At 43.2% G+C, this 12,305-nt stretch overlaps 1 protein-coding gene across 1 annotated transcript; it reads right to left on the bottom strand.

The window, feature by feature from the left end:
* Positions 1-8,984: 8,984 nt before the first annotated feature.
* On the bottom strand, positions 8,985-11,846 carry LOC115777895 (CD226 antigen-like). Its single transcript, XM_030725921.1, has 3 exons — positions 11,755-11,846; positions 10,294-10,629; positions 8,985-10,056 (listed from the first exon to the last, which is right to left on the bottom strand). The coding sequence occupies exons 1-3, from the start codon at positions 11,819-11,821 to the stop codon at positions 9,902-9,904; spliced, it is 558 nt and encodes a 185-aa protein (XP_030581781.1). The 5' UTR covers positions 11,822-11,846; the 3' UTR covers positions 8,985-9,901.
* Between the last annotated feature and the right edge of the window lie 459 nt (positions 11,847-12,305).

Below are 12,305 nucleotides of genomic sequence, written 5' to 3'. Positions count from 1 at the left end.
TGCAGAGTTCAGAGAAATGCTTTTCCAAATGATTTCTACATGTTCCTTCGCCTCTTTAAAACTAACAGCCATGTACTGAAACACCTGCAGCTGAAACAGGAAGCTGGGCGACTGCAGAGCTTCAGTTACCCACAGACCACAAACACACAGTCCAGCACACAGTCAAGAACACTCAGTAAGCACAGCATTAAAGACAGATGGTTACTTCTGAGTAAGTCAGTCAAAATGTAAGTAAAGTATATAAAGGTATACTAAAAGTATAAATCAAGGGTCTAGATTACCCTGCCTAGGACTTGGTTACCAGGGTCCCAGCCTGGAGCAAGGCCCAAGTAGGGGGTAGGGGCTCGAGGGTGAGCTTCTGGTTGACAAGCCTTAGCCCATGGGTCTGGTCAGGCTTAGTACAAAGAAGCCACCCTTCTGCCCACAGGAAGGGTCATAGGGTGGATTAGTGGTATTCAGGGTCAGAGGCACTGGTGACTTGATCCCAGCTTTCAACACTAGCTTGTAGTACAAGGAATGTCACTTCAATGGTGGGAAAGAGCTGGAGCTGGGGCACAAGGTTGAGAGATACCGAATAGATCTTGTGGGGGGTGCCTCACTATATCTAGCTCGGGATCTTGAACCAGTTTCCAGGAGAGGGGCTGCAGGTGAGAGGCAGCAGGCATGGATGGGTATACTTGTATCCTCCCAGTTCACTGCTTGCATGTTGCGGTTGTCCCTGGTGGACTAGAGGGTTTCATCCCTGTGCATTCAAGTCAGGGAAGTTCAGAGTACCCAGCCTTCTTGGAGTCACTGCATGGACTGCTGAAAAGTGCTCAATCTGGGGACTGCATCGTTCTGCCCGAAAACGTCAGTGCTCAAGTGGGCAAAGGCTGTCCATAAGTGCACATGACACCAGGACACCCTGTACCTCAGGTGAATGATCGATTTAGGAATCGTCTCATTAGATCTGTGGCTGTATGTCATACTGGGTGAAGAGAGGAGCAGAGGTGTCAGCTGATCACCACCTGATGGTGAGTTGGATTTGGTGGAAGGGAAGATACCGGACACAGCTCGTGTACAACATATAGCGAAGGTGTGCTGAGATCATCTGGTAGAAGCCCTGGTCCATGAGATCTTATATTCTCACCTCCAGCAAAACTTTGACAGCAGTCCAAGGGACACTGGGGACAATGACTGCACCATATTTCACATCTCTATTTTTGAGGCAGCTGCGTGGAGCTGCGGCTGCAAGTTGTTGGTGCTTGTCATGGTGGTAATCCCAGAACCAGATAGTGGACACCAGAATTTAAGGGAGTTGTCAGACTGAAGGAGTCTTATTGGGCTTAGTTAGCCTGTGGGACCCCAAAAGCAGCTCACAGGGGCCAGCAGGCCAAGTGGACTGCAGCTCTGGCATTAGCTGAAGCAAAAACTCAGGTGTGGGAGGTGTTCTGTGAGCCTATGGAACAAGACTTTCAGTCAGCCTTGAAGCATTTCTGGCAAAACGTCAGACAACTTAGAAGGGGAAAGTGGTGCTCCATTCACACTGTGGGGATACGATGCTGCTGACTTCAACTGAGGATGTAGTCAGGTTGGTTAAAGGAACACTAATGATCTCTTCAGTCTCACACCTGTCATAATGGAAGCAGATCCTGGTGATGACAGGGACAACTTGCCGATCACTGAGGGTGAGGCCACTGATGTAGTTAAACTCCTCCTCAGTGTGTGGGCCTTTGGGGTGGATGATGTACATCCTAAAATTTAATTAAATTTCAATAGCATCAGTTCAATAGACCCTACAACTTTAGCCATAAACCCCAACAATCAGATGACCCTCTGTGAGCAAGCAATTGGTGACAGTTTTAAGAGGAAGAACCCTCTGGGAGAAGGTAAGCCAGTTTGAGAGGCTGAAAGCACACAATCAGAGATCTTTGCTCTGTTCAGGCCGTCTCTTTATACGCCTCATCTCAGCAACACCTTCATCCTCTCAGCAGCTCGTGTGTGAACCAAATCACAAATGATTTCTATATTTGGAGTTACTCACATGGAAAGAAAATGGAAATAAAAAAGAAAACAAGTAAAATCCAGAAATCTGAGGCTCACCTTCAGGTTTCCTACAAACACGTCTCACCAGTAGAACCAGTAACACCAGCAGGACCCCAATACAGACTGATTTAAGAAAGGACATCACAGAGAGAACAGGAGGAGAGGAACCAGAGAGAGGGGCTGATGGAGGGACAGAGATGGATGTAGGAGGAGGTGTGGTGGTGTGTCTCTCTAAAATAAAGCAAACACAGTCATTAAGTTCTGGTCACATTGTGAATGTTGAAACCTGCAGAAACACAGACAGGTGAGTGTGTCACCTGTGACAGTGATCCAGCTGGATGGAGACTCTCCATGACCGCTGATGTCACACTTGTAGAGGCCTTCATCAGACCTGGAAACATGCTGGATGGTCATGTGACCTGTAGGCTGCTTCCTGATGAGGGAGCCATCTTTATAGAAAGCAGCTGGGAGGTTGGAGGGAGTGGTCTTTTTTTGACAGAGCAGAGTGACGTCATCTCCCTCCATCACAGGGAGGACAGGACTCTGCAGGATCACTGATCCACCTCAACACAGAGACAAACTACAGCATTTCATCCATTTACACACAGCTTCATCAACACTAACTCCACACACTCAGCTTACCAGAGACTGTGAGATTAACCATGTTACTGATGGCACCCTCTCTGGACTCACACCAGTAAACTCCACTGTCTGATAGAAAAACAGTGATGTTACAGGAAGAACCAGACCATCTTCCCCACCCATCTCCACACTGAGTCCTCTGTCGTTTGCTTGTGTTCCTCCTCAGAGTCCATCCAGCAGAGCTGTCGTCCTCCTCACAGCTCAGAGACACAAAGTCTCCTTCAAAGAACTGAGAGCTGCTGGGACTCACAGTCAGACGAGCTGTGAGGGTTACAATGAAACATGAAGCCAAACAGGTCATATTAGTGAGCATTTATCAGGTTGAAGCTGTGACAGAAGAAGGTTACTGACCTTGGTTTGTTGTGCAGCTCAGCAGTGAGATCAGAACTAAAGAGAAATGACACTCAGGTTGGTTTGACATGAACACACAAAGGTGATCACTCAGAACAACTTTGTATTGATTTACAGTGATGCTTCCCTCTGAGAGGAGCAGAGAGCCAAAGCAGGTCAGAAAATGGTGCCCGTAGTCTAACAGAGGCTCCAGGATTGAACTTTTCATCCTCACAGTGACACAATTATAAAATAAACTGATCACAACATTTTGGACTTCATGCTCCACTAATGGAGTTCCTGCTGAACCAGGAAACGCTTAAAGTTACAGTATCATTATGACAGGAGGATTTACACAATCCCACTTTAACTGGTGTGTGTCCGCTGCACTGTTCTGTTCACACAATCAGCAACATTTGATTGAAGCTTCTCACTGTTAGATTCATCAGTAACATTGTTACACTTCCTCCTCAGACCTGCAGTTGGTCCTCATGGTGTTTGAACTTGAATTCAGCCTGATTAGTTTTTCATGTCTTCTCCTCCATCATCAGTTATCAGGAGAGCAGACAGTCAAAGGTCAATAATTCAAACAAACACAGAGATTCTACTTACAGAGCAGACACAGCACAGATGTTTCCTTCATCGTCCTTCTCACTCATTTGAGCTTTTTTTCATTTTTCTCACTGACACCAAGTAAAGACCCGCCCTCTTCCTCTGAGCACCAGCTTTACTATTGGTGCAGAGGCAGAGGGTGTGTGTGTGTGTGTGTGTGTGTGTGTGTGTGTGTGTGTGTGTGTGTGTGTGTGTGTGTGTGGACGTCCCCCTCAGTGAGAGAGGCAGATATGAGCTGAAACACAGGAATCAAACCAGGGACGCTGCTGTTATGGAGCTGAACTGGAACCATTCACACACTGAGGCCCTCTGAACACATTTTAATGACAGCTGTGCAGAGACACACTGATGACTGACTGGAACACTATGATTCACATTTTGAACCAGGGCTCTTCAACTCCAGACCTCGAGGGCTGGTGTCCTGCAGGTTTTAGATGTTTCTGCTTCAACACACCTGAGTCAAATACAGAAGTCATCAGCAGGACTCTGGAGAACTTGACTGCATACTGAGGAGGTAATTCAGCCATTTGATTCAGGTGTGTTGCATGAGGGACACATCTAAAACCTGCAGGACACCGGACCTCAAGGCCTGGATTTGACAATCCCTGTTTTAGATTAACGTCATCCTCACGCAGGCTTTATATATATGGCCACTAGAGGGAGATGTGACATGCTAAGTATGTGCTGTTCCTAACATTCCACCTTAAAAGTTACTCTTTGTCTTTCAGTGAATTCCTGGTTCCAATGTTGTTTAAATATAATTTGGAAAGAAGAGAGAACAGGAAATTTCATTTTTGATGTAACTTAAACTAACACTAACATGGTAACAATTCTGCTGTTTGCTCATCACCCAAATGTCATATTTTCTCTAATTAGTGATATCTGCCTAATTACATTCTCAAAATAAAAGCCCTCTAATATTTCCAGGGACAAAAATCATTCATGTGTTTACAAAGCTTTTTTAAGGAACATGTTGCTGGAAACTAGTGGCCTCTAGTCATGAGCCTTTCATTTCACTGCAGTTTGCAATGTACCACAGAGCACGGGCAGTTTCATTCTGAAGGAAATGAGTTTTTATGAAGTTTCAAATACATATTTATATGGTATATGTTTAATCCTAATTAATGACACAGAAGCTCATAATGTTTGGTGTCAGCCGAGAACAGTGTGTTCATTCTGGGTATGTCTCTATCACTAACAGATTAATAACTCTGTCGGGTGGAACGGTCAGCCACTGACAGAGACCAAACAAACGATAAAGAGAAACTCTGAGGTCATGTGAAGACGCAGCTGCTGGAATCCTTTGTCTTGCACATTTTTTGTCTTGTATAATGATGTAACCAAGAATGATGAGATTTGACTATGTGAAATCCCGACCAGAAGAAGACATGGTCAGACTTCGTGCTCTGGTTCTGCGCACCTGAGCCATGGTACGAAGCCTAGTCCAGATATCTGTAAACTGTGTGAAAATTGCTAATTAAATTTAATAATTTAACTCCTTATTCTGTTGTGTTGTGTAATTCCTGTTCGATAAACAAACATGCCAAAACCTGGAAGTGAATAAGCTGGTGAAGGAATTCTTCAATTCACAATGTGCACGTTTGATCTTGCTATGGTCATGTGTGCGCGGGTTTCAGAAATCAAAGTGACAATCTGCATGATCACGGGGAGAAGTAATTATTATTATTAAAAATCCTCGACACAAATTTGTTGCTTCGATGTTTCATTTCAACTCTGCAGCTCAGATGTCTCCGTGTAAGTGGAGCATTTCCTCCACATTAGTTCTCTGTCGCTGCAACTGATTTCCATCATTTGGAAAAAACGACCCTTTAACATGTGCATTGCTGACAAGTTTTTATGAATGCCTCTATTAGTCCCACAGTTTCCACGCCCTCACTGCTCTGTGCTGTGAGTGTGCATGTTTGGATGTGTGTGCTCACAACATGGTGGCTGATATTCAAATGATCATTAAAAAATCTGGATTATATTTTTGTTGTGTATGCTTTTAACGTGATTTCTGCAAACACATTAGCGGAAGGTAATGGCACTCTGGGACATATTAAATGCATGATAAATAAGTTTCATAGCAAATAAGGAATTTGCTATGAAACATTTAAAGCAAATCTTTTTTTGCACAGCTTGTTTATTTAAGGAATAAATCTAGAAAAATAGTGAATGAAGGGATACTTACATTTTTGTATTATACTATCTACCTGGAAAAAAGTTTGCATTTGTTCTTGAGTGATGATTTTGTACACTTCATTTGTGAAAAAAAAAATCCAGACATCAATATATGGGAAAACTTGTTTTGTTAATGTTTTATTGTTTCAGAACAATAACTTTTATTTTGATAAAGTATTTTCTTCTTACCTATAAACTCTACCCAGTTCTATCCTGGGTTTTAACTAATTAATGATCCAAAGGAAAAAAAATCACAAACCAGTTAAACTTCATGAAAATGCTTCAAAACTTTTAAAAAGTATCGGTATCGGTATCAGTATTGGCGATACTGGCCCTGTATTTTCTTGGCATTGAATTGATACCAAGTCTTACAGTATGGCACACCACTACATTGAGCAGCACATACACAACGAGTGATTGACAGTGCTAAGACCTTCCTTCTGGCTCTGATTGGTTGTTTTTGACTGGGTGCGGTTCAGGGAGGAGACAGAAGAGCTGATTTTTTTATCGGTCTCATACTGTCGCAACATGGTGACAGTTTTAACAAATATGTCAAAAACAGATTTTTTAATAAAAGTTACATACTGCAGCTTTAATCTGTATAAAAGAGAAACTTGTGGCTTTAGTTCTTACTGTCGATGAGTGTTTGCCATTTTTTCAGTTTTACACATTTAGCTATGTGGTTTTCAAAAAGTACCCATTTTAACAAAAATTGTTGGTTTAAACACAACACAACTTTTGTATTGTATATGAAAGGCAGAGAAAAGTTGTGATCAACTACAAATAATTGTTTTACATTCTGTGATAAATGATGGAAGTCACCCAAAGATAGTTACAATTATTTCAGCTCTGAGTGTTTAATATCCAGGTGTTTTTATGGGAATGTGGACCATTTAGATCAATTTGAGAAGTGATTTTGATCATGTTTCACATTTTATTGTGTCATATAGCGTGGGACACTGGTCTTGGTCTTGTCTTGGGTTAGGTGGTCTCGTCTACAACACTGGTAACAGCTATGATGACCATAACACTTTAAGGATGCGGCTCTAACAAGAGTTATCAGTAAACAGTGTATTTTACTATATGTAAAACTAAAGACAGCAGGTTAAAAATCTATATTAGATTATTAATGGTGCTCATGCCGTTCATGTGTCCAAAACAACCTTATGTGATGATCAGAAGAAGAAGAAGAAGAAGAAGAAGAAGAAGAAACAGCCTTTATTGTCCCACAGAGGGGAAATTTGGGTGTAACAGCAGCCGCAGTTATTATAAATATAAGTAAAAATATAATAATTCACACTAAGAAAAGAATATAAATATATATAAAATCAACAAACAATAGTGGGGAAATAGAGTACTTTTTCTGGTCCAGTTCAGCAGCCTGATTGGCTGCTCTACAACTGCAAAATCACACAAAAATCATCAGTGGAAATCAAATTTATTAACCAATGCAGGCCTGGATTTGGAGTCACACACAAAATTAAAGTGTAAAAACTCACTACAGGCTGATCCAACTTTGATGTAATGTCCTTAAAACAAGTCAAAATGAGGCTCAGTATTGTGTGTGGCCTCCACGTGCCTGTATGACCTCCCTACAACACCTGAGCATGCTCCTGATGAGGTGGCGGATGGTCTCCTGAGGGATCTTCTCCCAGACCTGGACTAAAGCATCCACCAACTCTTGGACAGTCTGTGGTGCAACATGATGTTGGTGGATGGAGTGAAACATGATGTCCCAGATGTGTTCAATCAGATTCAGGTCTGGGGAACGGGCGGGCCAGTCCATAGCTTCAATTCCTTCATCTTGCAGGAACTGCTGACACACTCCAGCCACATGAGGTCTAGCATTGTCCTGCATTAGGAGGAACCCAGGGCCAACCGTACCAGTATATGGTCTCACAAGGGGTCTGAGGATCGCATCTCGGTACCTAATGGCAGTCATGCTACCTCTGGCGAGAACATAGAGGGCTGTGCGTCCCTCCAAAGAAACGCCACCCCACACCATTACTGACCCACTGCCAAACCGGTCATGCTGAAGGATGTTGCAGGCAGCAGATCGCTCTCCACGGTGTCTCCAGACTCTGTCACGTCTGTCACGTGTGCTCAGTGTGAACCTGCTTTCATCTGTGAAGAGCACAGGGCGCCAGTGGAGAATTTGCCAATCCTGGTGTTCTCTGGCAAATGCCAAGCGTCCTGCACGGTGTTGGGCTGTGAGCACAACCCCCATCTGTGGACGTCAGGCCCTCATACCATCCTCATGGAGTCAATTTCTAACCGTTTGTGCAGACACATGCACATTTGTGGCCTGTTGGAGGTCATTTTGCAGGGCTCTGGCAGTGCTCCTCCTGTTCCTCCTTGCACAAAGGCAGAGGTAGCGGTCCTGCTGCTGGGTTGTTGCCCTCCTATGGCCTCCTACATGTCTCCTGGTAGCGCCTCCAGCCTCTGGACACTACGCTGACAGACACAGCAAACCTTCCTGCCACAGCTCACATTGATGTGCCATCCTGGATGAGCTGCACTACCTGAGCCACTTGTGTGGGTTGTAGAGTCCGTCTCATGCTACCACGAGTGTGAAAGCACCACCAACATTCAAAAGTGACCAAACATCAGCCAGAAAGCATAGGTACTGAGAAGTGGTCTGTGGTCCCCACCTGCAGAACCACTCCTTTATTGAGTGTGTCTTGTTAATTGCCAATAATTTCCACCTGTTGTCTATTCCATTTGCACAACAGCATGTGAAACTGATTGTCAATCAGTGTTGCTTCCTAAGTGGACAGTTTGATTTCACAGAAGTTTGATTTACTTGGAGTTATATTGTGTTGTTTAAGTGTTCCCTTTATTTTTTTTGAGCAGTGTATAATAATCAGACCACAGTGTGAACACCATCACTTGTTGTTGGACTGCTTCTTGGTATTAATATTTTTTGCTGCTCTCATATTTTTTATACCTTTATTTTACCAAATGTTTGAGAACCAGTTTTCATTTACAAACATGACCTGGCCGAGAGGCCCCATAGAAATGGGTCACATCTAGTTCAGAGTTAATCAGAGCAGGAGCTTCTTCTCTCTTTGTTCACAGCAGCTTTAGACCAGATTTCCTCTCTGTGAACGATCCTCCATCCTGTTGTTTCCTGTTCCAGGATCAGCCTCAGATCTCAGCTTTATGTCATAGTCTGCAGCAGGGAGACGGTCAAGAGCAGGTTTACTATCAGGTTTTATTTGAGTTCTTCTTGGATACGTCTGTTTTACATGCAGGAGGTTGGTTCAGTTCAGTTTGCATTGAGCCATCAACCTTTACAGCCACAGAAACAAATGAATATAGACTGGATCAAGAAAGACATTCAGTGCATAGACAACTTTATAAATGATGAAGAAACTCATTAAATTAAAATAAATAAATCAACAGTATTTGATCAGCTCTGGAAAAGTTTAAACTGAAGTAACAAACAGACTGAAGAGTCTCCTTCATGAAGTTAAAGCCTCACAGATCAGAGAGAGGAAACATCTGATTGCAGCTCCATGGAAATAATTTCTCTTTGGTTTATTAATACTGAAAGGGCACTTTGTAAACTCAGATGCCATTGAGCAGTATCTGATCAGTGATCAGTCCTGATCACTGTCAGCTGGTTCAGTCTGTGTGTAATGATACTGTAACAGCTGATCTCTGCATGAGGTTCAGTTTGTGTGGTTCAAACCTCACAGGACAAGTTTGATCTCACACACAGCTGAAGATAAAACACACTGATTCTGATGCTGTATCATAGACAACACTGAACGCAAAAATACACGCAAACACTCGAAGAAAAAAAATAACACATTTCTAGACATCAGTGGCAGAAAGATTTTGCTTTAAATGAGCAAAATTCACTCTTTAAGTCTTACTTCAAGATTCCTGGATGGTCCACATAAACCAAGGCGGACAGAACATTTCAAATAATAGAAACACTTACACTGAGATCAGCGGCTAACGTGGAAACTCAAATAAATACATAGTGATTTCAAATCTACAGCTGACTGCTGTCTGTGCTCCGATCACCTGAATGCTCACAGACAGCTCTGAGAGTTTGGAGCAGCAGCAGAGTCTCAGTCCAGCTGTGAACATCTGAGACGTCTCAAACAGGCTGCAGTTCAGCTGGAGGCTGGTATGGATCCTGCTTCTGTTCTTTACGTTTCCTGTAGATCCGAAAACCAACAGCAGCAACAAGAAGAAGCAGCAGAGCAGGAACGATCAGACCCACAATCAGACCAACAGGTGCTCCTCCTGGACCTGCAGGTAGAAACAGGTGTGAGGTGTCAGCTGTCAGGTAGGTGATGAGTGAAGAACAGAACAGAATCCATTTCCTCTTCAAACTGCTGTCAGACATTATCTACTGCACTCTGATCACATCACTCAGACCAGCTGCTTTCTACAAAGTCTCATCAACAACATCTTTAGAAACAAACATCAACAACCAGGAAGCAGCTTCACCTCTGATCACAGACACACTGAACTCTGCTCACTCACCTGGAGGAGGAGCAACAACTCTCAGGTAGATGCTGCTGAATTCGTTCTTTGTTCCTGCCATGAAGATGCGACACTTGTATGTTCCCTCATCATTAGTCGTCACATTCTTCAGGATCACAGACACGTCTCCATCCTTCATCTGTCTGTCCTGCAGATCCACCCGGTTCTTGAAGGATGGATGCTGGTTATCTGTATCAAAGTGCTCATCCCGGTACAAAAGCACATGTTCTGGCTCCAGGTCAGCTCTGCTCCACTTTACAGCTAAGATGTTGTTGTTTGGAGCTCGACATGTCAGAGTGACGTCCTGTCCAGACTCAGCTGTGATGTTTTTCTGCTCTGAAAGAGGAAACAACACAGAGCAGAGAGGTTAAAGGTCAGAGAGAGATTACAGAGCTCTCACACATAACCAAACATAATACACAATATAAAGCCGTCCTCGGAGCTACTGCAACTCTTTTATGTAGCTACAGCTGTTTCAATACACTGAACAAAAAGCTTTGTAGCTGGATACACAACAAGCTGCTGACACAACACACTGACACACACGCGCACACACACACACACACACACACACACACATCACATTGTGAAGGACTGATGTCTCCAGGAGACACATTCACCTTGATGTAAGATGGAGAAAGCAGCGACGGTGCTGTGAGAGAGAAGCCTGCACCACTAAGACAAGAATGCAGGGAGATGCTGAATACCTTTCCAATGAGCTAGTCACTTTGGCTCAAGTAAAACATAAAAGTTCTGATATCAAAGTTGATATAAAAAAAAAAACAGGTTATAAGAAAAAGCTGATCTGTCAGCCCAAGATGAGAACCACTGCAATGAAAACCTGCAGATAAACAAGAACATCTAGCAAGAATGAAGTTAATGTTCATTAAGATATCATTAAAAGTCTAAAGTCGACACAATTTCAATTAGTATAAATGTGCGTGTGAAAGGTTTGCAGATGCAGTTTGTGCACAAATTTGTTAATGACACATTTCTATTAGTGAAGCCCAAAACATAGTCAGTCTGCGCTGCTACTGCACGGCTTCCTTTGGCAGTATTAAAAAGATACATCACAACAAGTTATATGTATTAATCGCACTCCCGCAGTGGAGCATCTACACCGCCTTTAGAGCATGTGGAAATGTGGAGAATGAAAGGTTTGTGAAAACATGGCGCGTCCAGCCATTTTAAACTGAAACTATGAGCATAGCCTTCTCTCGACCAGGTTCTGTTGGCATCTGTTACCGTGGACATCGAGAGAGCTGCCTTCACATTGCAAGCTTGAGACGAGCCACGTTTCAGCCACGTTTAAGCCAAGTTTAAGCCAAGTTTAAGCTTGGCATGCCTCGCTAACACTTTGATCTGCCTGGTGGCACCGTCAGATGCCGTGATCCGAGTAACTCATTCTAGCTCTTTATCTCAGAGGGACACGAAGTTTGGTTTGTATCAGGTAAAGCTCACCTGCAGAAACAAAGACTCGGACAAACAGGAAAGTCCAGCAGAACAACAAAAATGTTTCGGAAGTCATTTCCGCGTTCCACCCAGCGAGTTTTGATCCCACAATTCATAGCGAAGAACACGTGACCATCCAAGTAATCAGAGATAATTCATAAAGTGGGATAGATCATATAAATGTTGATTATAAGTAGTGATGGACAAAGCAAGGCCTGAACCACCTAAATGTTTGAAGCTGTTCTTGAACTACATGGATGTTTCTAACAGTCTGACGCGTGTCTGCACAATGACACTATCAGTCCCACACACACATCTATACGCAGACGCCGCGTTTAGCGGAGCGGCTCGTTGCTGTGACACGTCAGCGCGTCCGCCATATTGGATGTGGCAGATCTGCACTGATACAAGTGAATGGACTGAACTTCATAAAGCACCTCTCTACAAAGTTATTTAGGTCAAAGCGTTCATTCACACATTTAAATATGCACTAATATACACTGGGAAACTGCCACAAAAAATAACATAACTTTCTCTGATAATTATAAATGTTAAATGCT

Source organism: Archocentrus centrarchus, unplaced genomic scaffold (genome assembly GCF_007364275.1).
Source record: "Archocentrus centrarchus isolate MPI-CPG fArcCen1 unplaced genomic scaffold, fArcCen1 scaffold_84_ctg1, whole genome shotgun sequence".
NCBI lineage: Eukaryota > Metazoa > Chordata > Actinopteri > Cichliformes > Cichlidae > Archocentrus > Archocentrus centrarchus.
This window is presented reverse-complemented; position numbering and strand designations above follow the sequence as displayed.

Bases quoted from the DNA above. Each gene is read 5' to 3' on its own strand.
- LOC115777895 (XM_030725921.1), bottom strand. From the start codon at position 11,821: ATGACTTCCGAAACATTTTTGTTGTTCTGCTGGACTTTCCTGTTTGTC. The intron at 10,630-11,754 runs GTGAGCTTTACC...TTCCTCTTTCAG, and splicing joins CCGAGTCTTTGTTTCTGCAG to AGCAGAAAAACATCACAGCT. The intron at 10,057-10,293 runs GTGAGTGAGCAG...TTCTACCTGCAG, and splicing joins AGTTGTTGCTCCTCCTCCAG to GTCCAGGAGGAGCACCTGTT.